We start from the raw sequence: 20,576 nt of genomic DNA on the forward strand, positions 1-20,576 counted from the left end.
TTATTCCGTAGTGAGAATTGGCAGGTTCACTTTAGTTGCCAATCTTGGAGAACATAATTGATCCTGCAAATCTAGACTAGAACTTAGAAAAGGTGTCTGATTTTAGTTGGGAAAATATATATATACGCTCTTGTTCTAGTTAGAAAGCAGCACATCCTGCGATAAAACATGAGTCATTATTCAATATCTTCAGTAATATCATCCGACATAGGAATAACCAGTGTCGTAGTTACAGTATGGTAAATCTCCTGGTACAAGTGATGACAGAGGCTATAATGCTGAGAGGTCAACAGATGTTTCACGCTATATTACTAGTGCATCATTGGGGGGTGTCTTGATGAAGACCTTGTAATATAGTGCGAAACAGCTGTTGACCTTTTCTGCACCTTAGCCTCCACCATCACCTGTGCTATACTGTGAATACTGTGAATCTGTTTTTTCCTTGATTTTCATGAAAATGAACTCCTCTATTCTCTACCTATATGCACAGTATTGTATCCACTAACCTTTCAGCAATCCTTGCTATAGTCTGATATGCTATACATAGATGCAGCCAGTGCTTAACCCACTCCTGTATGGGCTATATGTCGACATTTAGTAAAAAGGGAGTTCTGGCACCTGTAAGAGAGAGAGATTATCTCACTGCAGTTGTCAGATACTGCAGTTGAACAGAAATCATGCAAGGCTCCCAAGTTCAGAATGTGATATTGCAAACACATCAGCACTGTATGCTCTAATTTACTATGAACTTCTCTGTGAACACAGAGCATAGTTAAAGCATGCAAGACTTATAGGTTCAAAAAGCATATATGTTTCAGACACAGCTGCACCTCGCACAAGGTAATATACAGTCCCGCATTAGCTGTCTTCAGTCCATCCAAGATAAATAGCTATAAGCCTCAGTTTCAGAAATTTTGCGGAAAGTTTTTTTTAACTTATATGACTTGCATGGTTTATTTTTGCTCTGTATTGACAGAGAGAAGTGTGTAGTACATTAGAGCAGGCAGTGCTGCTGTGTTTGTTACATCTTGCAGTTGCCAGATAGGGTCAATTTATCTCTCTTACAGGTAGTGTTGGGCGAACATCTAGATGTTCGGGTTCGGGCCGAACAGGCCGAACATGGCCGCGATGTTCGGGTGTTCGACCCGAACTCCGAACATAATGGAAGTCAATGGGGACCCGAACTTTTGTGGTTTGTAAAGCCTCCTTACATGCTACATACCCCAAATTTACAGGGTATGTGCACCTTGGGAGTGGGTACAAGAGGAAAAAAAAATTAGCAAAAAGAGCTTATAGTTTTTGAGAAAATCGATTTTAAAATTTCAAAGGGAAAACTGTCTTTTAAATGCGGGAAATGTCTGTTTTCTTTGCACAGGTAACATGTTTTTTGTCGGCATGCAGTCATAAATGTAATACATATAAGAGGTTCCAGGAAAAGGGACCGGTAACGCTAACCCAGCAGCAGCACACGTGATGGAACAGGAGGAGGGTGGCGCAGGAGGAGAAGAAGGCCACGCTTTGTGAGACACAACAACCCCGGCCTTGCATGAGGGCAAGAAGCGTGCGGATAGCATGCTTTGTACCGCCATGCAGTCATAAATGTAATAAAGATAAGTGGTTCAATAAACAGGGACCACGCGGCAACGCTAACCCAGCAGCAGCAGACGTGATGGAACAGGAGCAGGCGCAGGAGGAGAAGGCCACGCTTTGTGAGACACAACAACCCAGGCCTTGCATGAGGGCAAGAAGCGTGCGGATAGCATGCTTTGTACCGCCATGCAGTCATAAATGTAATAAAGATAAGTGGTTCAATAAACAGGGACCACGCGGCAACGCTAACCCAGCAGCAGCAGACGTGATGGAACAGGAGCAGGCGCAGGAGGAGAAGGCCACGCTTTGTGAGACACAACAACCCAGGCCTTGCATGTGGACAAAAAGCGTGCGGATATAGCAGCAATGCTTTTTGCCGCCATGCAGTCATAAATGTAATACAGATGAGAGGTTCAATAAACAGGGCCCGGAAACGCAACACCATCCCAGATGTTCATTGGTCATGTTACTTGGTTGGGGTCCTGGAGTGTTGCGTAGTCATTTCCAATCCAGGATTGATTCATTTTAATTTGAGTCAGACGGTCTGCATTTTCTGTAGAGAGGCGGATACGCCGATCTGTGACGATGCCTCCGGCAGCACTGAAACAGCGTTCCGACATAACGCTGGCTGCCGGGCAAGCCAGCACCTCTATTGCGTACATTGCCAGTTCGTGCCAGGTGTCTAGCTTCGATACCCAATAGTTGAAGGGTGCAGATGGATGGTTCGACACAGCTACGCCATCTGACATGTAGTCCTTGACCATCTTCTCCAGGCGATCGGTGTTGGAGGTGGATCTGCACGCTTGCTGTTCAGTGGGCTGCGGCTGCATGGGTGTCAGAAAATTTTCCCACTCCAAGGACACTGCCGATACCATTCCCTTTTGGGTACTAGCTGCGGCTTGCGTTGTTTGCTGCCCTCCTGGTCGTCCTGGGTTTGCGGAAGTCAGTCTGTCTGCGTACAACTGGCTAGAGGAGGGGGAGGATGTCAATCTCCTCTCTAAAGTCTCCACAAGGGCCTGCTGGTATTCTTCCATTTTGACCTGTCTGACTCTTTCTTCAAGCAGTTTTGGAACATTGTGTTTGTACCGTGGATCCAGAAGGGTATAAACCCAGTAATTGGTGTTGTCCAGAATGCGCACAATGCGTGGGTCACGTTCAATGCAGTCTAGCATGAATTGAGCCATGTGTGCCAGAGTCCTACCAGAATCCTCATCATCCTCTTGTGAGCGTTGTGATAGTTGTTGTGATGCATCATAGTCGTCACCTTCCTCCTGGTCTGCTTCTGCTGACCATTCGCGTTGAATTGTGGAAGTCCAACGTGCACCGCTCTGGCCCTCGTCAGTGGTGGCATGAAATTCCTGCTCCAACTCCAGCTGTTCCTCCTCCTCTTCTTCGTCATAGCTGCTGGGGCCAGCGTTCCCTGAGGTGGATGGCCTGATGTTGGTACCATCACGCTGATCGTTTTCTCCTTCAGATTCCCCCAGTTGCATCATGACAGCTGTTTCCTTGATTTTTAACATCGACCTCTTCAGTAAACACAGCAGTGGTATGGTAATGCTGACTGAAGAGTTGTCACTGCTCACAAGCAACGTGGATTGCTCAAAATTTTGGAGGACTTGGCAGAGGTCCAACATGTTGGCCCAATCGGATCCACAGAAGCTTGGCAGCTGGCCGGATGCGCCTCGGTACTGCGCCGTCATGTACTGGACCACTGCACTCTTCTGCTCGCAAAAGCGGGCTAGCATGTGCAGCGTAGAATTCCAGCGCGTAGGGACATCACACAGCAAGCGATGGTGGGGGAGATTGAAGCGCTCCTGCATCTTGGCGAGTGCCCCCGAAGCAGTACTGGCATTTCTACAATGTTTGGACACTCGACGCACCTTCAACAGCAGATCGGGCACGCCTGGGTATGTCCTCAGGAACCGCTGAACTACTAGGTTCATCACGTGCGCCAGGCAAGGGATGTGTGTCAGCTTAGCCAACCTTAAAGCGCGAATGAGATTACTCCCATTATCACACACAACCATGCCCGGTTTCAGGTCCAGCGGTGCCAGCCACAAATCCGTCTGTTCCTTTATTCCCCTCCAAATTTCCTCCCCTGTGTGCTGCTTATCCCCAAGGCAGATTAGCTTCAGCAACGCTTGCTGACGCATGCCAACAGCTGTGCTGCACTGCTTCCACGATCCTACTGCTGCTGGGTTAGCGTTTCCGGATGAGGTACAGCTTTGAGATGCGTTGGAGGAGAAGGAGTCAGAGAGGTAGGTGCTGCTGTTATCCAGTGGGAGGGACGGCGGTGCAGCTGTTTGTGGCGTGGGCAACACCCGTGCCGTAGCAGGTGAGGAATCGCTGCCAGGCTCCACAAGGTTCACCCAGTGCGCGGTAAGGGAGATGTATCGACCCTGGCCGAACGCACTCGTCCAGGTGTCAGTGGTGAGGTGAACCTTGCAGGCAACGGCATTCTTCAAGCTTCGGGTTATTTTGCTGACCACGTGCTCATGCAACTCAGGCACTGCAGAGCGTGCAAAGTGGTAGCGGCTGGGAACCACGTAACGTGGGATGGCCACTGACATCATGCCCTTGAAGCTGTTTGTCTCCACCAATCGATATGGCAGCATTTCGCAGGCCAGAAGCTTGGCTATGCTGGCTGTTACTGCCACGGCCCGGGGGTCATTTGCTGGCAATTTCCTCTTGCGCTCAAACATCTCCGACACAGACAACTGAACCGTAGCGCTGCACACGGAAGGGCTGTTGGTTGTTGTGTTTGATGAACACTGGGAGACCTCAAGAGCACTACTCCGGAAAGTGACAGTGTCAGCGTCGTCTGATGTTTGTGAATGTTGTGAACCACGCAATGGCTGGGCTACTGCTGCTGCTGAGGCGGGTCTGGTGGTGAGTCTGGTGAACCCAAGGGAGGCAGTGTTGTTTCTGGTACCCTGTCCTGACGCGTTTGCCCAAAGAGTGGGATGTTTGGATAGCATGTGACGGCTCATGCTGGTGGTGGAGAGGTTGTTAATATTTTTCCCCCTGCTCAGGCGGGTCTTGCACACCTTGCAAATCGCCATGGTAACATCCTCAGTGCAGTCTTTAAAGAAAGCCCAGACTTTGGAGCACCTGCCTCCTTGCTGGCGATTTCTGTTTGCTCCTCTTTTGCCTCTCACTTGAACTTCCACGCTTGTGGTGCCTGAAATTGCGCGCCGCCTACCTTGTGGCACAAGGCGAACTCGTGCAGCAGTGTGTTCTTCAACAGACTCATCTGTGCTGCTGCTACGACGGCGATGTTCTCGTTCACAAACAAAATCTGGGTCTCTGTCCACATTGTCCATACCCTCCTCTTCCATCTCCTCAAACTCGTCATATGTCATTGTGGGCCACCGCCGTGGAGTAGAGCTCCCCACAACAACCTCTGCGCAGCACACTCCAACGTCGTCTTCCAGATCTTGTTGGCCGACCTCCTGCAATTGCAACCCCTCCTGCCCAAATTGCTCTGGGATTTGGGTTTCCGAGTCCTCTTCGGACTCGCCTTGTATTTCAGTGCGCGGTGCATTTCCCACAGTTAACGGTTGTGAATCCAGGCACAACATTTCTGGCTGTTCCTCCATTGACCTTTGAAAGGTGGAAGTTTGTTGGGCTGGGAATAGCTCCTGCGAATACCCCATTGTGTCCTGAGGTAATTCATCGGACTGGTTATCTGGCAGTTGTGTGCGTGGTGTCGCTGCCGGTTGTGTCAGCTTTGTGCCCACTGGCTCCTTGTAACTGGCTGAGGACTCGGACCTCGTGCGTGATGTGCTGGTGCTGCTTAACCCACTGCTGGACGCTTGAGAGGTCATCCAAGTAATTATCTGGTCCTGTTCTTTTGGATTTGTGAGGGTTGTTGTCCTGGACAACATGGGCGGTATTGAGTGGGTTTTCTTGGGTGCTCCCCTGTGGCCTGTACGTGAACCGTCAGGGGAAACACCTCTTCCCTTGCCCCTCCCTCTTTCACCGGATTTCTTCCTCATTTCACTTATCCTTACAGTACACGCTGACTGGCAGCAGTACAGTGGCAGTACAGAAATGCTATACAGTACCACTATTCCCAGCAGCGACACAGAGCACAATGCTATACAGTGACGGGTGAGCGGTGTACCACTATTCCCAGCAGCGACACAGAGCACAATGCTATACAGTGGCGAACGAGCGGTGTACCACTATTCCCAGCAGACACAGAACAGTACACAGAATGCTATATAGTGTGGCTGAACGAGCGGTGTACTACTGTTCCCAGCAGACACAGAACAGTACACAGAATGCTATATAGTGTGGCTGAACGAGCGGTGTACTACTGTTCCCAGCAGACACAGAACAGTACACAGAATGCTATATAGTGTGGCTGAATGAGCGGTGTACTACTGTTCCCAGCAGACACAGAACAGTACACAGAATGCTATATAGTGTGGCTGAACGAGCGGTGTACTACTGTTCCCAGCAGACACAGAACAGTACACAGAATGCTATATAGTGTGGCTGAACGAGCGGTGTACTACTGTTCCCAGCAGACACAGAACAGTACACAGAATGCTATATAGTGTGGCTGAACGAGCGGTGTACTACTGTTCCCAGCAGACACAGAACAGTACACAGAATGCTATATAGTGTGGCTGAACGAGCGGTGTACTACTGTTCCCAGCAGACACAGAACAGTACACAGAATGCTATATAGTGTGGCTGAACGAGCGGTGTACCACTATTCCCAGCAGACACAGAACAGTACACAGAATGCTATATAGTGTGGCTGAACGAGCGGTGTACTACTGTTCCCAGCAGACACAGAACAGTACACAGAATGCTATATAGTGTGGCTGAACGAGCGGTGTACCACTATTCCCAGCAGACACAGAACAGTACACAGAATGCTATATAGTGTGGCTGAACGAGCGGTGTACTACTGTTCCCAGCAGACACAGAACAGTACACAGAATGCTATATAGTGTGGCTGAACGAGCGGTGTACTACTGTTCCCAGCAGACACAGAACAGTACACAGAATGCTATATAGTGTGGCTGAACGAGCATTGTACTACTGTTCCCAGCAGACACAGAACAGTACACAGAATGCTATATAGTGTGGCTGAACGAGCGGTGTACTACTGTTCCCAGCAGACACAGAACAGTACACAGAATGCTATATAGTGTGGCTGAACGAGCGGTGTACTACTGTTCCCAGCAGACACAGAACAGTACACAGAATGCTATATAGTGTGGCTGAACGAGCGGTGTACTACTGTTCCCAGCAGTGACACACAATGACTGGGGGGGACCCTGGCTAGCGTGGCTGGAGCGCGAACTACCCTGCCTGCCTACCCAAAGCTAAACCCACAGACAAATGGCGGAGATATGACGTGGTTCGGGTATTTATTTACCCGAACCACGTGACAGTTCGGCCAATCAGAGCGCGTTCGGGTCCGAACCACGTGACCCGTTCGGCCAATCACAGCGCTAGCCGAACGTTCGGGGAACGTTCGGCCATGCGCTCTTAGTTCGGCCATATGGCCGAACGGTTTGGCCGAGCACCGTCAGGTGTTCGGCCGAACTCGAACATCACCCGAACAGGGTGATGTTCTGCAGAACCCGAACAGTGGCGAACACTGTTCGCCCAACACTACTTACAGGCACCAGAACTCCCTTTTTGCCATAGGTTCTGATATGACCCAAGTGAGGGCTGGAAACATTTGCTACCTAATACCAGACGCCTTTTAAAAACTCCAGCCCAGCTGGATAACACTTTCTTTAGTAGATCAACTTGTTTCTCACTTTAATTTATATTGCTATTAAGTGGCCAATACACTGTAAGAACAGTACTTATACATTGTGATGACTGCAGTAGAAAAAGGCATCTATTCAGACTAATTTAAATATATAAAATAAAAGACAAAATGCAAGCAACATATGGTCTATTTAATTCGCACATAAGTAATACACATCAACATTTGTAGATTTCTGTAATAGTTTAAAATACCTTACTAGAACAAAGAATGATTAATTTATACATGATTCTCATCTAATTTGGTTTGCATTATTCACAGAATAACAAGAAGCCCTTTAATCTGAAGAATGCACACTAGACACAGATCAGATTCCCTAAAAATATATTCCTTTTAGATAGTGTACTCCTTGCCAGAGTATACAGCGTATACTTGTAACATGTAAGCACTGACCACCAGGTGCTGCAGCTAAATATTAGTTTTCTACAGCAGGAATTAATTATGTATAGTGGAACTGTAGGTTGACAGGTTAAAAATTGCTTTCAAAATGTCAACCAGCCCCCCCCCCCCCTTTCTGATTGGGCAACACATGTATTTTAACTGTAACTCCAGTGAAAGATGGGAGCAGTACTTTAGCACGGTGTAGAGCTGATGTCGTCCTCTACAGTTTGCTTCATGGTAGGGCCAATCCTAACCTACAGACCTATTCCAAAATAAGACTTTCCTGGAATTTCATTCTCTTATTTTGGTGATACAAGTTAAAAATCTGTCTTTGAAGACTTCATTATTAATCTCAGTGCAGATTTGCTCTCCCTTTGATAGCTCAGGTAACAGCCAGGTAGCTTAGGGCAACCGCATCTCACCAACCGCTGTGTCCAGCTGTACAGCTTTGATACTTGGATGTAATTGAAGAGCTCCCTGATTTTCTTCCTGAGCAGTAGCTGCCATTTTTGGCTGTGTTAATGGCACTATGCACAGAGACAGAAACATTTCAGGATTTTCAATCCAGCAGCTACCTCAGGCTGCCAACTGAAACAAAAATGATCAGATAGACAGAAGCATGGTTGCTCGTAAACTACGCCAGCGTGAATCTAGTCGCAACTACGCATCATAGTTCGTAGACGAAGTTCAAGAACTACACGTACGCATTTCCGCGTAGTTGTAGTCCCACTATGCGAAGCTTCGCCCGCTACGCGTAGTTGATGTATGTATTGCGAAGTCAACTACGCGTGCGGTAACTGCATCTATATGGATCATTGTGCATGCGCAGAAATATTATTGCCCTTTATACGCATACAATTCTGCATTGGAAGGTGGAATGTACGCTTATATTAGTTTATATTTGCAAATAGGTTGAAAATTATTGCGGAAATTTTTCCGCATAAGGGCATAAGCGGTCGCATCAACTACACTTCGCACTACGCGAAGCTTGCGTAACTTAACACGTAGTCTACGAAATGCAAACATAGTGAAGTTTCTGATTACACAGCCGTAGATTGCGAAGCATATTTGCGTAAAAATACGCGTAGTTCCAGCGTAGCGAAGTTAGCTGACTACGACCATCCCTGGACAGAAGTGTTTTTTTAATCACTCCTAAGTAAAATGGCATTAATCTGCTGTGGATGGATCGAATGTAAATAGGATATAGCTGGAAAAATGTTTTTCTTTCCTTCTGGAGCCAGGTGCATTTTAAGTCGAAGCAGTAAATTTGGCAGTAATTTTCTTTATAGAACTTGTTCCCATCAGAAATCAATGGAAGTGGTGAATATCAGTTGGTAAATACAATCAATTTATTACAGTTAGTGAAATTATAAGCTTACGCCTGGCAGAATAGTAACACCAAATCAGATTAGCTACAGCATTTACCTCGCTCTAAGAATACCATACACCATGGGTCGGGTATCTCAAAACAATCTGGATCTAGAAATCTGTTGGTCTGATGTATAGTTATGTGAAAGCTTCCCTTAGAGTTTCCCTCATGTGCAGAGTTTTAATAAATGTTATTATACAGAAATGTAGGATCCCTACTTTTAAAGTCTAGTACAAAGACGAATAAGGGTGCTGTACGCTTATTTATCATTCAGTGGTCATTAGGAAATCTGCTAATTCAGATGTATACAAGTGTTATGAAACAGGATGTGTAATTAGCGCCACCTAGTGGAATTATATAGGCATTTCTGTATTGTTCTTTTCTTTTTCTTTTTTTAATGTCATGTACTGAATTGTTTCTACTTTTTAAGTTATCTTAAAAGCAGCTAAAGCTTTAATTGTTTCTTGATATGACTAAAGAGATTTATTTCAGCACCAATAACTTTTGAGAAGATGTAGTATGGTTATTGTTTTGGATACACAATTATAATTACTTACTTGGCTACACTTTAATCCAGTTTAGGAAATAAAAAATGTACTTTTGTGGATAAAATACAGTTAGGCTCAAGAGGATGAACTTGAGACACATCTTTTTTATTTTGATAACTATATGACAGTGGAGGGTAAGTGTGTGTTGAAATGGTTTTGGAAACTTTTTGTTGTTTGAAGCTTAGCTATATACCTACATGTCAAGATATAGTTGATATAAATGTAAAACCAGCCTGAAGGGTTAACAGTGGATAGCGCTGTGTTTTTTTATATTTTGTGTTGTGGTGGGGTTGCGATGCTCCTGCCACATCCCACCGCAACACAAAAAAAATAAGACTGCGACAGAGTGCGCTGCCAGGGTCATATGCAGCTAGGACAACATCTGCAAGGAGTTTGTATGTTCTCCCCGTGTCTGCGTGGGTTTCTCAGAGCACTCAGGTTTCCCCCCTCATCCCAAAAACAAACCGATAAGTTAATTGGCTTCCCTCCAATTTGGCCCTAGACTATGATACATACACTACACAATACATACATAGACATAGGACTATGGTAGGGATTAGATTATGAGCCCCTCTGAGGGACAGTTAGTGACAAGACAATATACTCTGTACAGCACTGAGGAAGATGTCGGTGCTATATAAATACTCAATAATAAAAATATCCATAGCACTGCTTCTTACTCAGTGATATATTCCCTGCTGGGCGGGAAGTACGTCACTGCAATTCCCATCAGTCTGCGTATGCATGCCGCAACGCACTGCACTTCCATCGATGATATTCCCCCATCGCCCATTGACTCCAGTGACTTTTGTCACTGCTGCATCACCGCGGAAGTCGTAATGTAAAGTGCTGCAGACTTTGCAATGGCTTGGCAGCAATTTGGAAACTTCTGACAAAAGACTGAGCGGTAAGTGTGCTAGGCCCATCAACTTTAATTTCAGTTGCATTACCATGCGGTAAAACAGGGTAACGCAACACACACACTTGCAATGCAAGTGTAAAGGGACCTAAAAGTCTACTGACAAATTTGTATTTTTTTTCTTTATTATATTAACACCACACTAATAGAAATCGATCTGGTGCCGATTTGGGATTAATGTTTGCCTATGTTGACTGTGTAATGCAACCATGCGCAGTACGTTTAAGTTAATTCATAGATTCAATGTACAAAACCTACCTGCTAGTTTGTATAACCGAGAATTATAGCTAAAATTTCCCCCAGTGCCTTCCAACTCCTTCAAGGCTAATGAGGAATTTCCTGGTTTAAGTGTTCTAGCACTAACAAGATTTCAGACATAGCCCCTCAGGAACTGACTGACTTGTTGCACCTTTTCACATTCATGCTTATTTCTGTACATGCTACTTCATGTGTTCTTATATTACATGAAGAATGTAAACAGTATCTGGTAACCTTCAGTATTAACTACAGTACTTATACTGAGTTATATATTGCCTCATATTTCTGTAATCTGTAACTGTAAACCTATTCACATTCCCCTGCAGGCTTATATGTATATATATTTTATTAAGGAATAACATACAGCTGCATGATTAATAGCAAAGTATAAAATATAAAAGCATTAGTATAAACATACGCCAATTAAACCTCATGCTCACACACAAAAGTTATGTTATCCTAACATTTGTTAATTAGTCATTAAGGGGGCATCTTCAGGAGCAGGATTTGTACAGACTAGCTACTCAGATGCAGCCAAGTAGTATGTAATGATATATGGTGGTGGTTGTGGTGGTGGTAGTGGTGGTGGGGGGGGCAATGGGCAAGTGAATAAGCATTGTCTTGTAGCATAGGGTGCAAAAAGAAGCAATTTGTGGTAGTCTGTCAAATCAGACAAATAACAATGTCAGGCAGTCATCTTAACCTAGCAATATCTAATGTTTGCATAAGGCTTTAGACCAATAGTGAGGACCTGAAAATAAAGATAAACAATGCCTACAAAATGGGAAGAGAATTGAAAGATTGCAAAAGACTGACAGGAGGGAATTGCCAATCTATTTGCCAGAAGGGCAAATATATGTAGGACTGCAGTGGTCCTACAGGAAGGTTTGGTTGAGAGAGGGTTGGTGGTCCATTATTCCATGGTAGACTGTAGAATTTTACTTGTACAAACATAGCCCTAACTTTAACTTTGCATTAAAAAAAAATGTATGTAAAATTGTATATTTCTCAAAAATAAAGACAATGCAAAAACTGTCATTTTTGCCTATCACTAGTAAATATGGTGGTGTCCATTATCCCATGGTACAGGAACCGTTGTGTATATACAGGGAAGTATGGTGTCCACTAAATATCTGCAAAGCCCTGGAAAAGGAAATGTGTACATGCATTGGCTTTTATAGTAAAAAGATAACAGCAGGCAGTGTAGCTCAAGCAATATTAGACAGGATGTAAAATTAGTAAATTATCTCTCCACCTTTATGTAGATTGAGTGGAATAGTCCTTTGAAATCTTTGTTAAAACTAAGCTAATTTATCTTACATAGACATTTTTTTTTCATGTTCCTAGTTTCCATAGTTATCTCTATTGACATCATGTATGATTTAAAAACCTATGAGGCATCTGAAAACATTAGAAACCATATGATATGTGCTTGCGGCAGTTTTACTTTTTGTATATGAAGATCAGATGACTGTATCCACTATAAAAATGATGAAGGCTAGCAAAAACAAACAAAGGGTCATTCCACAGAAGTTTATTTTTTAACAGAGGTTGATATTTAAACAGTTTTCCTGGAATATGAATCTGAGTCATACACAACCAATGATCAAAGCTTTATAATGTGAGATATCTGTGATGGCTGTTAAATAAAAGGCATCATTTCAGATTTTTTTACTGGGCATTGTTTGAACTTTTGTACATGTAATAGTCAGAGAAAGATAAATAGTGTGAGCCTAAAAAAAAAAATCAGTCATCCCTATAGCTTGTGTTATTTAATAATGTCTCTGGAAAAAATGGCTGGTCTTTAAAGCTTAAAAATAAATGGATACATTTTATAGCGAAGTCTTATGTTTACCATCACATAAGCATGTACCTCTACATAATATATAAAAAAATCCATTTCTGTTTGACAGGTAGTTTAGCACAGGAGTGTAACTGGGGGAGCAGCCCCTGCAATTGCAGGGGGGCCTAGGGCTGAAGAGGGTCCTAACTACTATCTCACTCCCTCTGATAGAGGGGTCCATCCTTCAGATCAGGTATTTTTGTGGCTACACTTGTTGTAAGTGTGAATATTACCATAATTTCCGGACCATAACATGCACTCCCCCCCCCCCCCAAAAAAAAAGTGTGGGGGGGGGGAGTTAGTTTGACTTATGGACTGAATAATACAATTTGGACCAGCGCCAGGTGTCCCCCCCCACAAGTACTATGTTTAGGTCCATGATACGGTGGCTCCTGCAGCTCCAAGCCACTGGAGGATCCATGCCTTGTGTTCTCTGCCCCGATCCAGCTAAAACTGCAAAGCCCTGGTGCCCAGGCTGCCCTGAACAGAGAACCGCTGCAGCCACTGGAGGATCTGTGCCCATGCTCTCTCCCCCCGATCCAGTTATAACCACAAAGCCTTGGTCCCCTAAACTGGGACAAGGCTTACATCGCTCAATGCTGGAGTCTGCTTGCGACTGGCACTGATGGTCTGGAGGCCGGGACCACGGCTCTGTCATTAGGACCATTCACTAAGCTCGCATAGGTGTAAGTAGGATGGAGGTTAGAGCAAGGCATAGGTGGGGAGTTAGTGTTGGGTGTAGGTAGGGGGTTAGTATGAGGTATCTATTGAAATTTACTGTTTGACCCGGCGCTAAAAGCACCAGGTGATTCTTTTACATGTACGCCTGTGTCATATCAGCGTTTATCATTTAAGGGGAACAAGCACAACCATACAAACTCTTGCATTATATAGCACACCATGAAACTGAGGCAAATGCAAAATAAGCTTTTGTGTCTGATATAACCATTACCTGGTGTTTAGAGTGTTCCTCACCTTTAGTATTTTACAATCTAATCTTTTGGACATAATGATGTTGTTAGTTTAGGAAAACATCTGGATGTTCTGTAACAGGATAGAACAACACATAAAACATCTGACTACCCTATTTAATACATAGCATTATTTTGTCTCACCAAAAGCACTTTCTTATGAAAACAAAAGGGAACGTGTACGTTTCTACTTGTGTGGCACAGGAGCAAAACACCTTCACTTGCAGATTGGTTTGGAGTTTCCTGCATGGTTTTTAATTACATCTGGCAGGTTATTTAGGAAATGTGACCTTGTCACTTTACATGCTGGTGGTCTGTCTTTATTGGCCATTGTAAATTGTTTTGTTATTCCAGTGTATCTTTATCATGTAAGGTGTGATGCTCCTGCTTCATGTTAGTCAACTAGTGCAGTGCCGACTTTTTTTCCCACTGTTTGGCTTGTTCAGAAGATTCGGGAGTATAAACACTATTTTCACTGAAGTAGGCCGAGAGGATAATAGCATTTAATTGCAAACTTTTTTTTTTTTTTTTTTTACAACATGATTAATACTCAGGAAACTCTGCCATAGTGAAAGGAAATAATTAGCAGAACGATTTAAACAACTGTGTTTGTTCTTCCAATTCACATAGTATAAATATATTATAGAAATGATTGGAGATTGCTTCCTCGGTTCCTCTGCCACTGGCTGTAAATCATTCCCCCAGTGCTGCATACAGCCATAGTGGGCTGCAGAGTTTTACGCACAATACAAAACATTAACTCAAGTTAAACGGGAAACCTCAAGGCTTGATTATAGTTATTGAAAACCATACCTCCCAATGTTCTCATAAAGAAGAAGCAGGAAATAATTGCAACTGTTTTATGGAAGTTTAGTTATAATGGAATTTCCAATATATGGCCTATAATTTTCCCATATAAAACATATCAGGATCTACAAGGTAAAATATTTGAGAAAGGCAAAACCAAATCCATTATTGAAGTCTGTTTTACAATTAAATATTTTGTTTTATATTTACTTAATTTCTACATTGGTAAATAACATTTAGATTGCTCCATAAAAATAAAATGAATAACGCAATCTTTTGAGCCCAAGGTCGCATTCACAGTGGGATGTTATGGTTGCGCGTTATAAAGTCTTATAACGCAGCTTACCGCTCTGCAATGATAATCCTATGGGCCGTTCACAGTGCGACGTTAAAGTCGGATTAAAAAAATGTTGCGTTATGGTAATTCATTGTTCGCAGTGTGTTACCTCTTAAAACAGACACGTTGCGACTTTAACGTTGCATCAAAATGCAACGACCTGCTGATAATATAGCTTAAAAAAAGAAATAGAAATCTCAGAATCACATTTGGTATACAAATAGATTATCAGCTTTGTATGGTCAACATCAAATGTATAGCTGGACAGAAGTTTTCAGGTCCTTTACTGCCTAAAGTGGAGAAGTTACCTCTCTATGCATTTGTTATGTTCAGTCATCTTACGGGGGTTTACAATTCTATCCTCCCATTTGTCTTATAGTTTTTACAGTCTGTAGTAAAAAAGGCAATTTGTAATATATATATAGTTTGGAAGTCAGTAGGGTTATGAAATGGTGATTAAAGTGGACCTGAATTCTTGCACTGGACAAAAGGAAACATTGAGAAATGCACCCTGTATGTATTTAGAGAGTTTAGCCTGTCTAATTCTCTGTAATTTCTGTCTAATCACTTGTTGTAATTTGATCCCTCCCCTGTGTCACATGACTGCCTATGGCAGATAAGGCAGATAAGCCCATTTGAAAGCACAGGCTGTAAACAATATGTCTGCTTCCATGAATCAGGAAGTAAAAACAGTGCAGATTTATTTTAGGATTTTTTATCAGCTGTAAAAAATAAATGTTTTTTGTTTAAAGGTTATTATGCTGTTGTGTATCTTTTAGAGCAGAGAGGGCATTCTGAGTTCAGATCCGCTTTAACATCCTTGCAATACAATGGAGTAAGTCAGAAAGAGCATTTAATTTGAGACCTTTAAAGGGAAGGTCCAAGCAAAAAAAAAAAATGAGTTTCACTTACCTGGGGCTTCTACCAGCCCCATGCAGCCATCCTGTGCCCTCGTAGTCACTCATTGCTGCTCCAGTCCCCCGCTGGCAGCTTTCTGACCTCGGAGGTCAGGGCCCAATTGCGTACATTTTTACACATTCCCGCTAGTGCAGGAACATTAACACATACATTTTTACACGTTAGTGGTGCAACGCATACATTTTTGTTCCTGTACTAGCTGGAATGCGTGAAAATGTATGCAATGTGGCCCTGACCTCCGAGGTCAGAAAGCTGCCAGCGGGGGACTGGAGCAGCAGTAAGTGACTACGAGGGCACAGGATGGCTACATGGAGCTGGTAGAAGCCCCAGGTAAGTGAAACTCATTTTTTTTTTTGCTTGGACCTTCCCTTTAAAGGGACCCTGAGCTCTGCATAAAAAGGAAATTTGGACTTACCTGGGGCTTCCTCCAGCCTGTGAGGACCCTTGGAGTCCACCTGGTGCCTTCTGTGGTCCTGGTCCCGACTGTGGTAATCCAGCGACTTCGGGCATCACACCAGCGGGCGTAAGAGTCCTGCACACGCGTGGTTCAGTCTTAGAGAACCATGCATGTGCAGGACTCCTACCCCGCCCCTGTGATGACTCGCAGTGTGTGAGGTGGGGCGCACATGGGCGACTTCAGCTGAAGTCACTGGATTACCGAAGCTGAGACCAGCCAGAACCACAGAAGGGACTAGGATGACGCCGGGGGACCTCACAGGGTCCCTTTAAAGAGACACTGTAACATCAAAAAGTACCCCTGGGGTACTCACTTTGTGAGAGGGAAGCCTCAGGGTCCCAATGTCCTCTGTCCCACGGGGGTCTCACTGCAGCCCTCCAAACAGCGGCCCAACAAATCCATCAGCTTGTTCAATATTTACCTTTCCAGGCTCCAGCGGGGGCGTTGTTTCGGCTTTCGCCTCCGAAGCAGACGGAAATACCCGATCTCAGTCGGGTCCGCTCTACTGCGCAGGCACCAGAGACTTGCGCCTGCGCACTAGAGCAGACCCAACGGCGATCAGGTATTTCTGCCTATTTTTGAGCTAAGAGCCACCACAGCGCCTGCGCAGGAGCCAGGAAGGTAAGTATTTACATTGCCGCTGTTCGGAGGGCTGCAGCGAGACCCTCGAAGGATGGAGGGTGGTGTTGGAAGCCTCATTTGGACCCTGAGGCTTCCCCCTCCCAAGGTGAGTACCCCCAGGGGAACTTTTTGATGTTACAGGTTTTCTTTAACAATTGACATGACAATGCAATAAATGTAAAATCCGAAGTCCTAACAATAGTACTCATTTTGCTGGTAACCTTAAATGGGTACAAAGGTATAAATAGTTTTCAACTTTCAACAATTACATTTAGCTACTTTTATAGTTTTTAATACAAAAGAACATGTTGTTGGGGCCTGAGCATATGTATGGGAGAACCCTTTTTTATGCAGAATACAGTTACAATGTAGCTTTACCTACGTGTTACTTACTATAAGCATTCAGGCTACAATTTAAAGCAAGGAGCAATGTATTTTGTCTATTCTTGAACTGCATATGAAATTATATTTACACACGGTAAATACAGTAATAATTACTAAAACATATAGCAATGATTACTGGAGCAATTCTTTTTTTCTCTCATGTACTGAGTTAGACTTATGGTGGCCATACATGGTACAATTTTTTCATCCAATCTTACCAATTCTATGTAGTATAAGGGAACTGCCTAAATTATCCTTTCAATATATTCACTTAATTTACCCTTATACTACATAGAAATGGTAAGATTGGATGAAAAAATTGTACCATGTATGGCCACCATAAGTTTAGTTTCTTTTTCTGGGTACACACGATGCAATCTCCCATAATAACATAATAAGGAAGTTTAATCTGACAGGAAGTTGCATGTTGTGTATATGTTTAAACAGCTCTCAATCAATAACAGGATCCATTTTTTGATAACTTACTAAAATAGATCTCAATCAAGATTGTTTTGAATCCATCCATCGATCGGACGGAAAGTTTCATCATGTGTACCCAGCATTAGAATACTGTATTTTGTTACCTGCATAGCAAGCATAAGGAAGATGAAGAATTTATGTTGTGGATTAACTGTAATTAATAAACTCTACAAGACTCATACTGACTGCTTATATCTTTTTAAATTAAAAAAAAATGCAGCAGCAATGAGATACCACCAAAAATGCTTTATTAGTAGGAAGGAAAGGAAGTAAAATTAATTTGAGTGCTAAGTTATATGACCAAGCAATAAATTCTTAAAGTGGCGAAGTGCTGAATTGTAAAAAAACAATTGCCTGGTCACTAGGGGGTATAAACCACTGGTCCTCAAAAGGTTGCAAAAGGTTGATGATGACTATTAACTTTCTTGCCGGTTATCCCGAGCTCAGCTTGGGGTAACCTGCGCAGACGGATTTCTCTGGCCCCGCTGGCCCGATTTTCATAATTTTTTTTTTCTCCACGCAGCTAGCACTTTGCTAGCTGCGTGAATATCCCGATCCCGCCGCTCGCCGCCGATTCGCCGCTACCCGCCACGCTGTGCCGCCCCCCCTCCAGACCCCTTGCGCAGCCTAACCAATCAGTGCCAGGCAGCGCTTAGGGGTGGATCGGGATTCCCTCTGACGTCCCAACGTCCATGACGTCGGTGACATCATCCCGCCTCGTCGCCATGGCGACAGGGGAAGCCATGCAGGAAATCCCGTTCTGAACGGGATTTCCTGCTTGCAAAGATTGCCGGCAGCGATCGAACTAGGCAGGGGGATGCCACTTGTCAGCGGCTATCATGTAGCGAGCCCTGTGCTCGCTACATGATTAATAACAAAAACATTTTTTAAAAAGTTCTGCACCGCCCCCTTGCCGTCAGAATTGGAATGGCAAGGGGGTTAAGGCAATATGGTAAACTATATTTTATTTTGGCACAGTAGATAACGCATTTTGCAGCTTTAATGCCACTTCATCAGGTCAGTAATGTGCCCGGGAAGTGAAGAGCATTCCAAACTGAATACAGGCTTCAAGTTCCTAGACTCCTCTCCACAATCTTCTGTCTAGAATGGATTTTGACCCTTAAATGATCAATTAAAACTTTTTTTTTTTTAATGTACCATGCGTGTGACAAAAATTTGTGAAATCGTCCAGACCTGAAGGCAAAAATCTAGTGGGGAATGCAGTTTTTTATTTTGCCCAGTAAAGCATAGGTCTACTGTAAGGCACACTTGTGTCAAAAGTTATGGGGATTCAAACTTAGTTTGACTAAAAAGTGAAAAGTACATATGAAGACTGATTGTAACAAATGCATGCAATAAATAATATTTTAAGAGGTGTTATGGTTATTTTCTATAAATATTATATATACTGTATATAGTTTGTGAATTTAGACTCCTCTATTATCCTCTATCCCTCTATCTAATATTATTTTCCTCGGTTTCAGCAGGCAAATACTAAATCAAATGTAAACTATTAGCATAAAAATAAAAATATAACTTATATAGCCCAAGGAACACAAAATAAATGTTCATATTAAGAATGCAAAGAATGTACTGTTATACTCTCAGCATGGCATTTCTGAAAATCTGGAGACACTTAATATTGTGTCCAAAGTAAAAAAAAAATACAATTTCCTTTTGTAATAATTTTCTGACATGTTTTCTGATTGCAGATGATCCACACAGACAGAACCTGGAGGAGAAGTTAATCTATGGTGTGGAGAACAGTAGCACATTCCTGGAATGTAGCCCTAAATCGCAGAGAGCCATGGTTTTCTGGCAGTTCCAGAAACCACATGAAGAAAAAAAGGAAGAGGTAATGGAACTCTTTTGTCAAGCTCACTGTAATAATGTTTGGTTTGTATGTGAATTGCTTATGACAATGGGCTCATTTATTTTGGAGCCTACAATGGTGTGTTTTACACATGGAGGGCCTAAAGCATATAGTAGGCAGATACACTGAAGTGTGTTTTATATTTCACGCCTTGATTCCAGTCCCTCTAATGCTCCTTTTGAAGTATTTTTGTAACTTGTGCAAACTTCCCATAGATGTTACAAAAATATGTTTTTCTTCATTTTGTCATGGGTGGTCAGCAGAGCTGGGACAAGGTCCTCCAACACCCAAGGCTGAAACACCACAGTGTGCCCACTGATTGCTACTAGACTAAGAGGTTCCCCAGGGCCCCAAGCACCTTAATCTCTAGTTATCTGGCTTGCTGACACTGCCATGTATCTCCTTTTCATATTTCTCTCTGTTCCAAACACAATTAAGGAATGATGGTTGAGTGAGTTGTGCGCCCCCTCCTGCACAGCCCTGGTGGTCAGTTACATAACGCATGTTATGAGTGTGGACTGCAATGGAGACTGGACATAGACTTTAATACAAAGCTTGCCTACAGCGAGTTAGAATAACATGATCATCAGTGATTTGATAAGCAGAATATATGCACACTGCCCATACAACTGTATAGACCTGTTTAAAGTCCTGCAGTTATCCTAACTTGCTGAATGCAGCTTTGTATTTAGGTCCATGTCCAATCAATATTGCAGTTCACACTCATTATAACACATGAGCAATGCAACTGACCACTGTAAATCTGTAAATCTAGCCTTACTGCATTTACACATCACATTTTTACTAACTACCTTGGTAATAGTGAAAATCTTTACTCTTTATACCAAAGCATGAAGCTGTAGAGCCATTCCTAAAATATACAATTTCCCCCTTTTATTTTCAACTTGACTGGTTTCTGGTCCAAACTTACCACAAGAAATGTAACATCTTTAGAGAAATATTCATTACTTTCCCATAGATGATGCACCTTTTTCAGTTTTGTGACTCTCAAATTCTATT

At 43.3% G+C, this 20,576-nt stretch overlaps 1 protein-coding gene across 2 annotated transcripts in view; it reads left to right on the forward strand.

Moving 5' to 3' along the window:
* The window catches only part of SEMA3A (semaphorin 3A), a 295,451-nt gene that overhangs the window by 261,314 nt on the left and 13,561 nt on the right, over positions 1–20,576 (forward strand). For both annotated transcript variants that reach the window (XR_011030380.1, XM_068276173.1), the window contains exon 16: positions 19,396–19,538. Coding sequence is in view for 1 of the 2 variants with exons in the window: in XM_068276173.1 (XP_068132274.1) it covers positions 19,396–19,538 (143 nt within the window). In the remaining variant the exon portion in view is untranslated. The remainder of the gene's footprint in view (positions 1–19,395; positions 19,539–20,576) is intronic.

Source organism: Hyperolius riggenbachi, chromosome 3 (genome assembly GCF_040937935.1).
Source record: "Hyperolius riggenbachi isolate aHypRig1 chromosome 3, aHypRig1.pri, whole genome shotgun sequence".
In the NCBI taxonomy this organism is placed as follows: Eukaryota; Metazoa; Chordata; class Amphibia; order Anura; family Hyperoliidae; genus Hyperolius; species Hyperolius riggenbachi.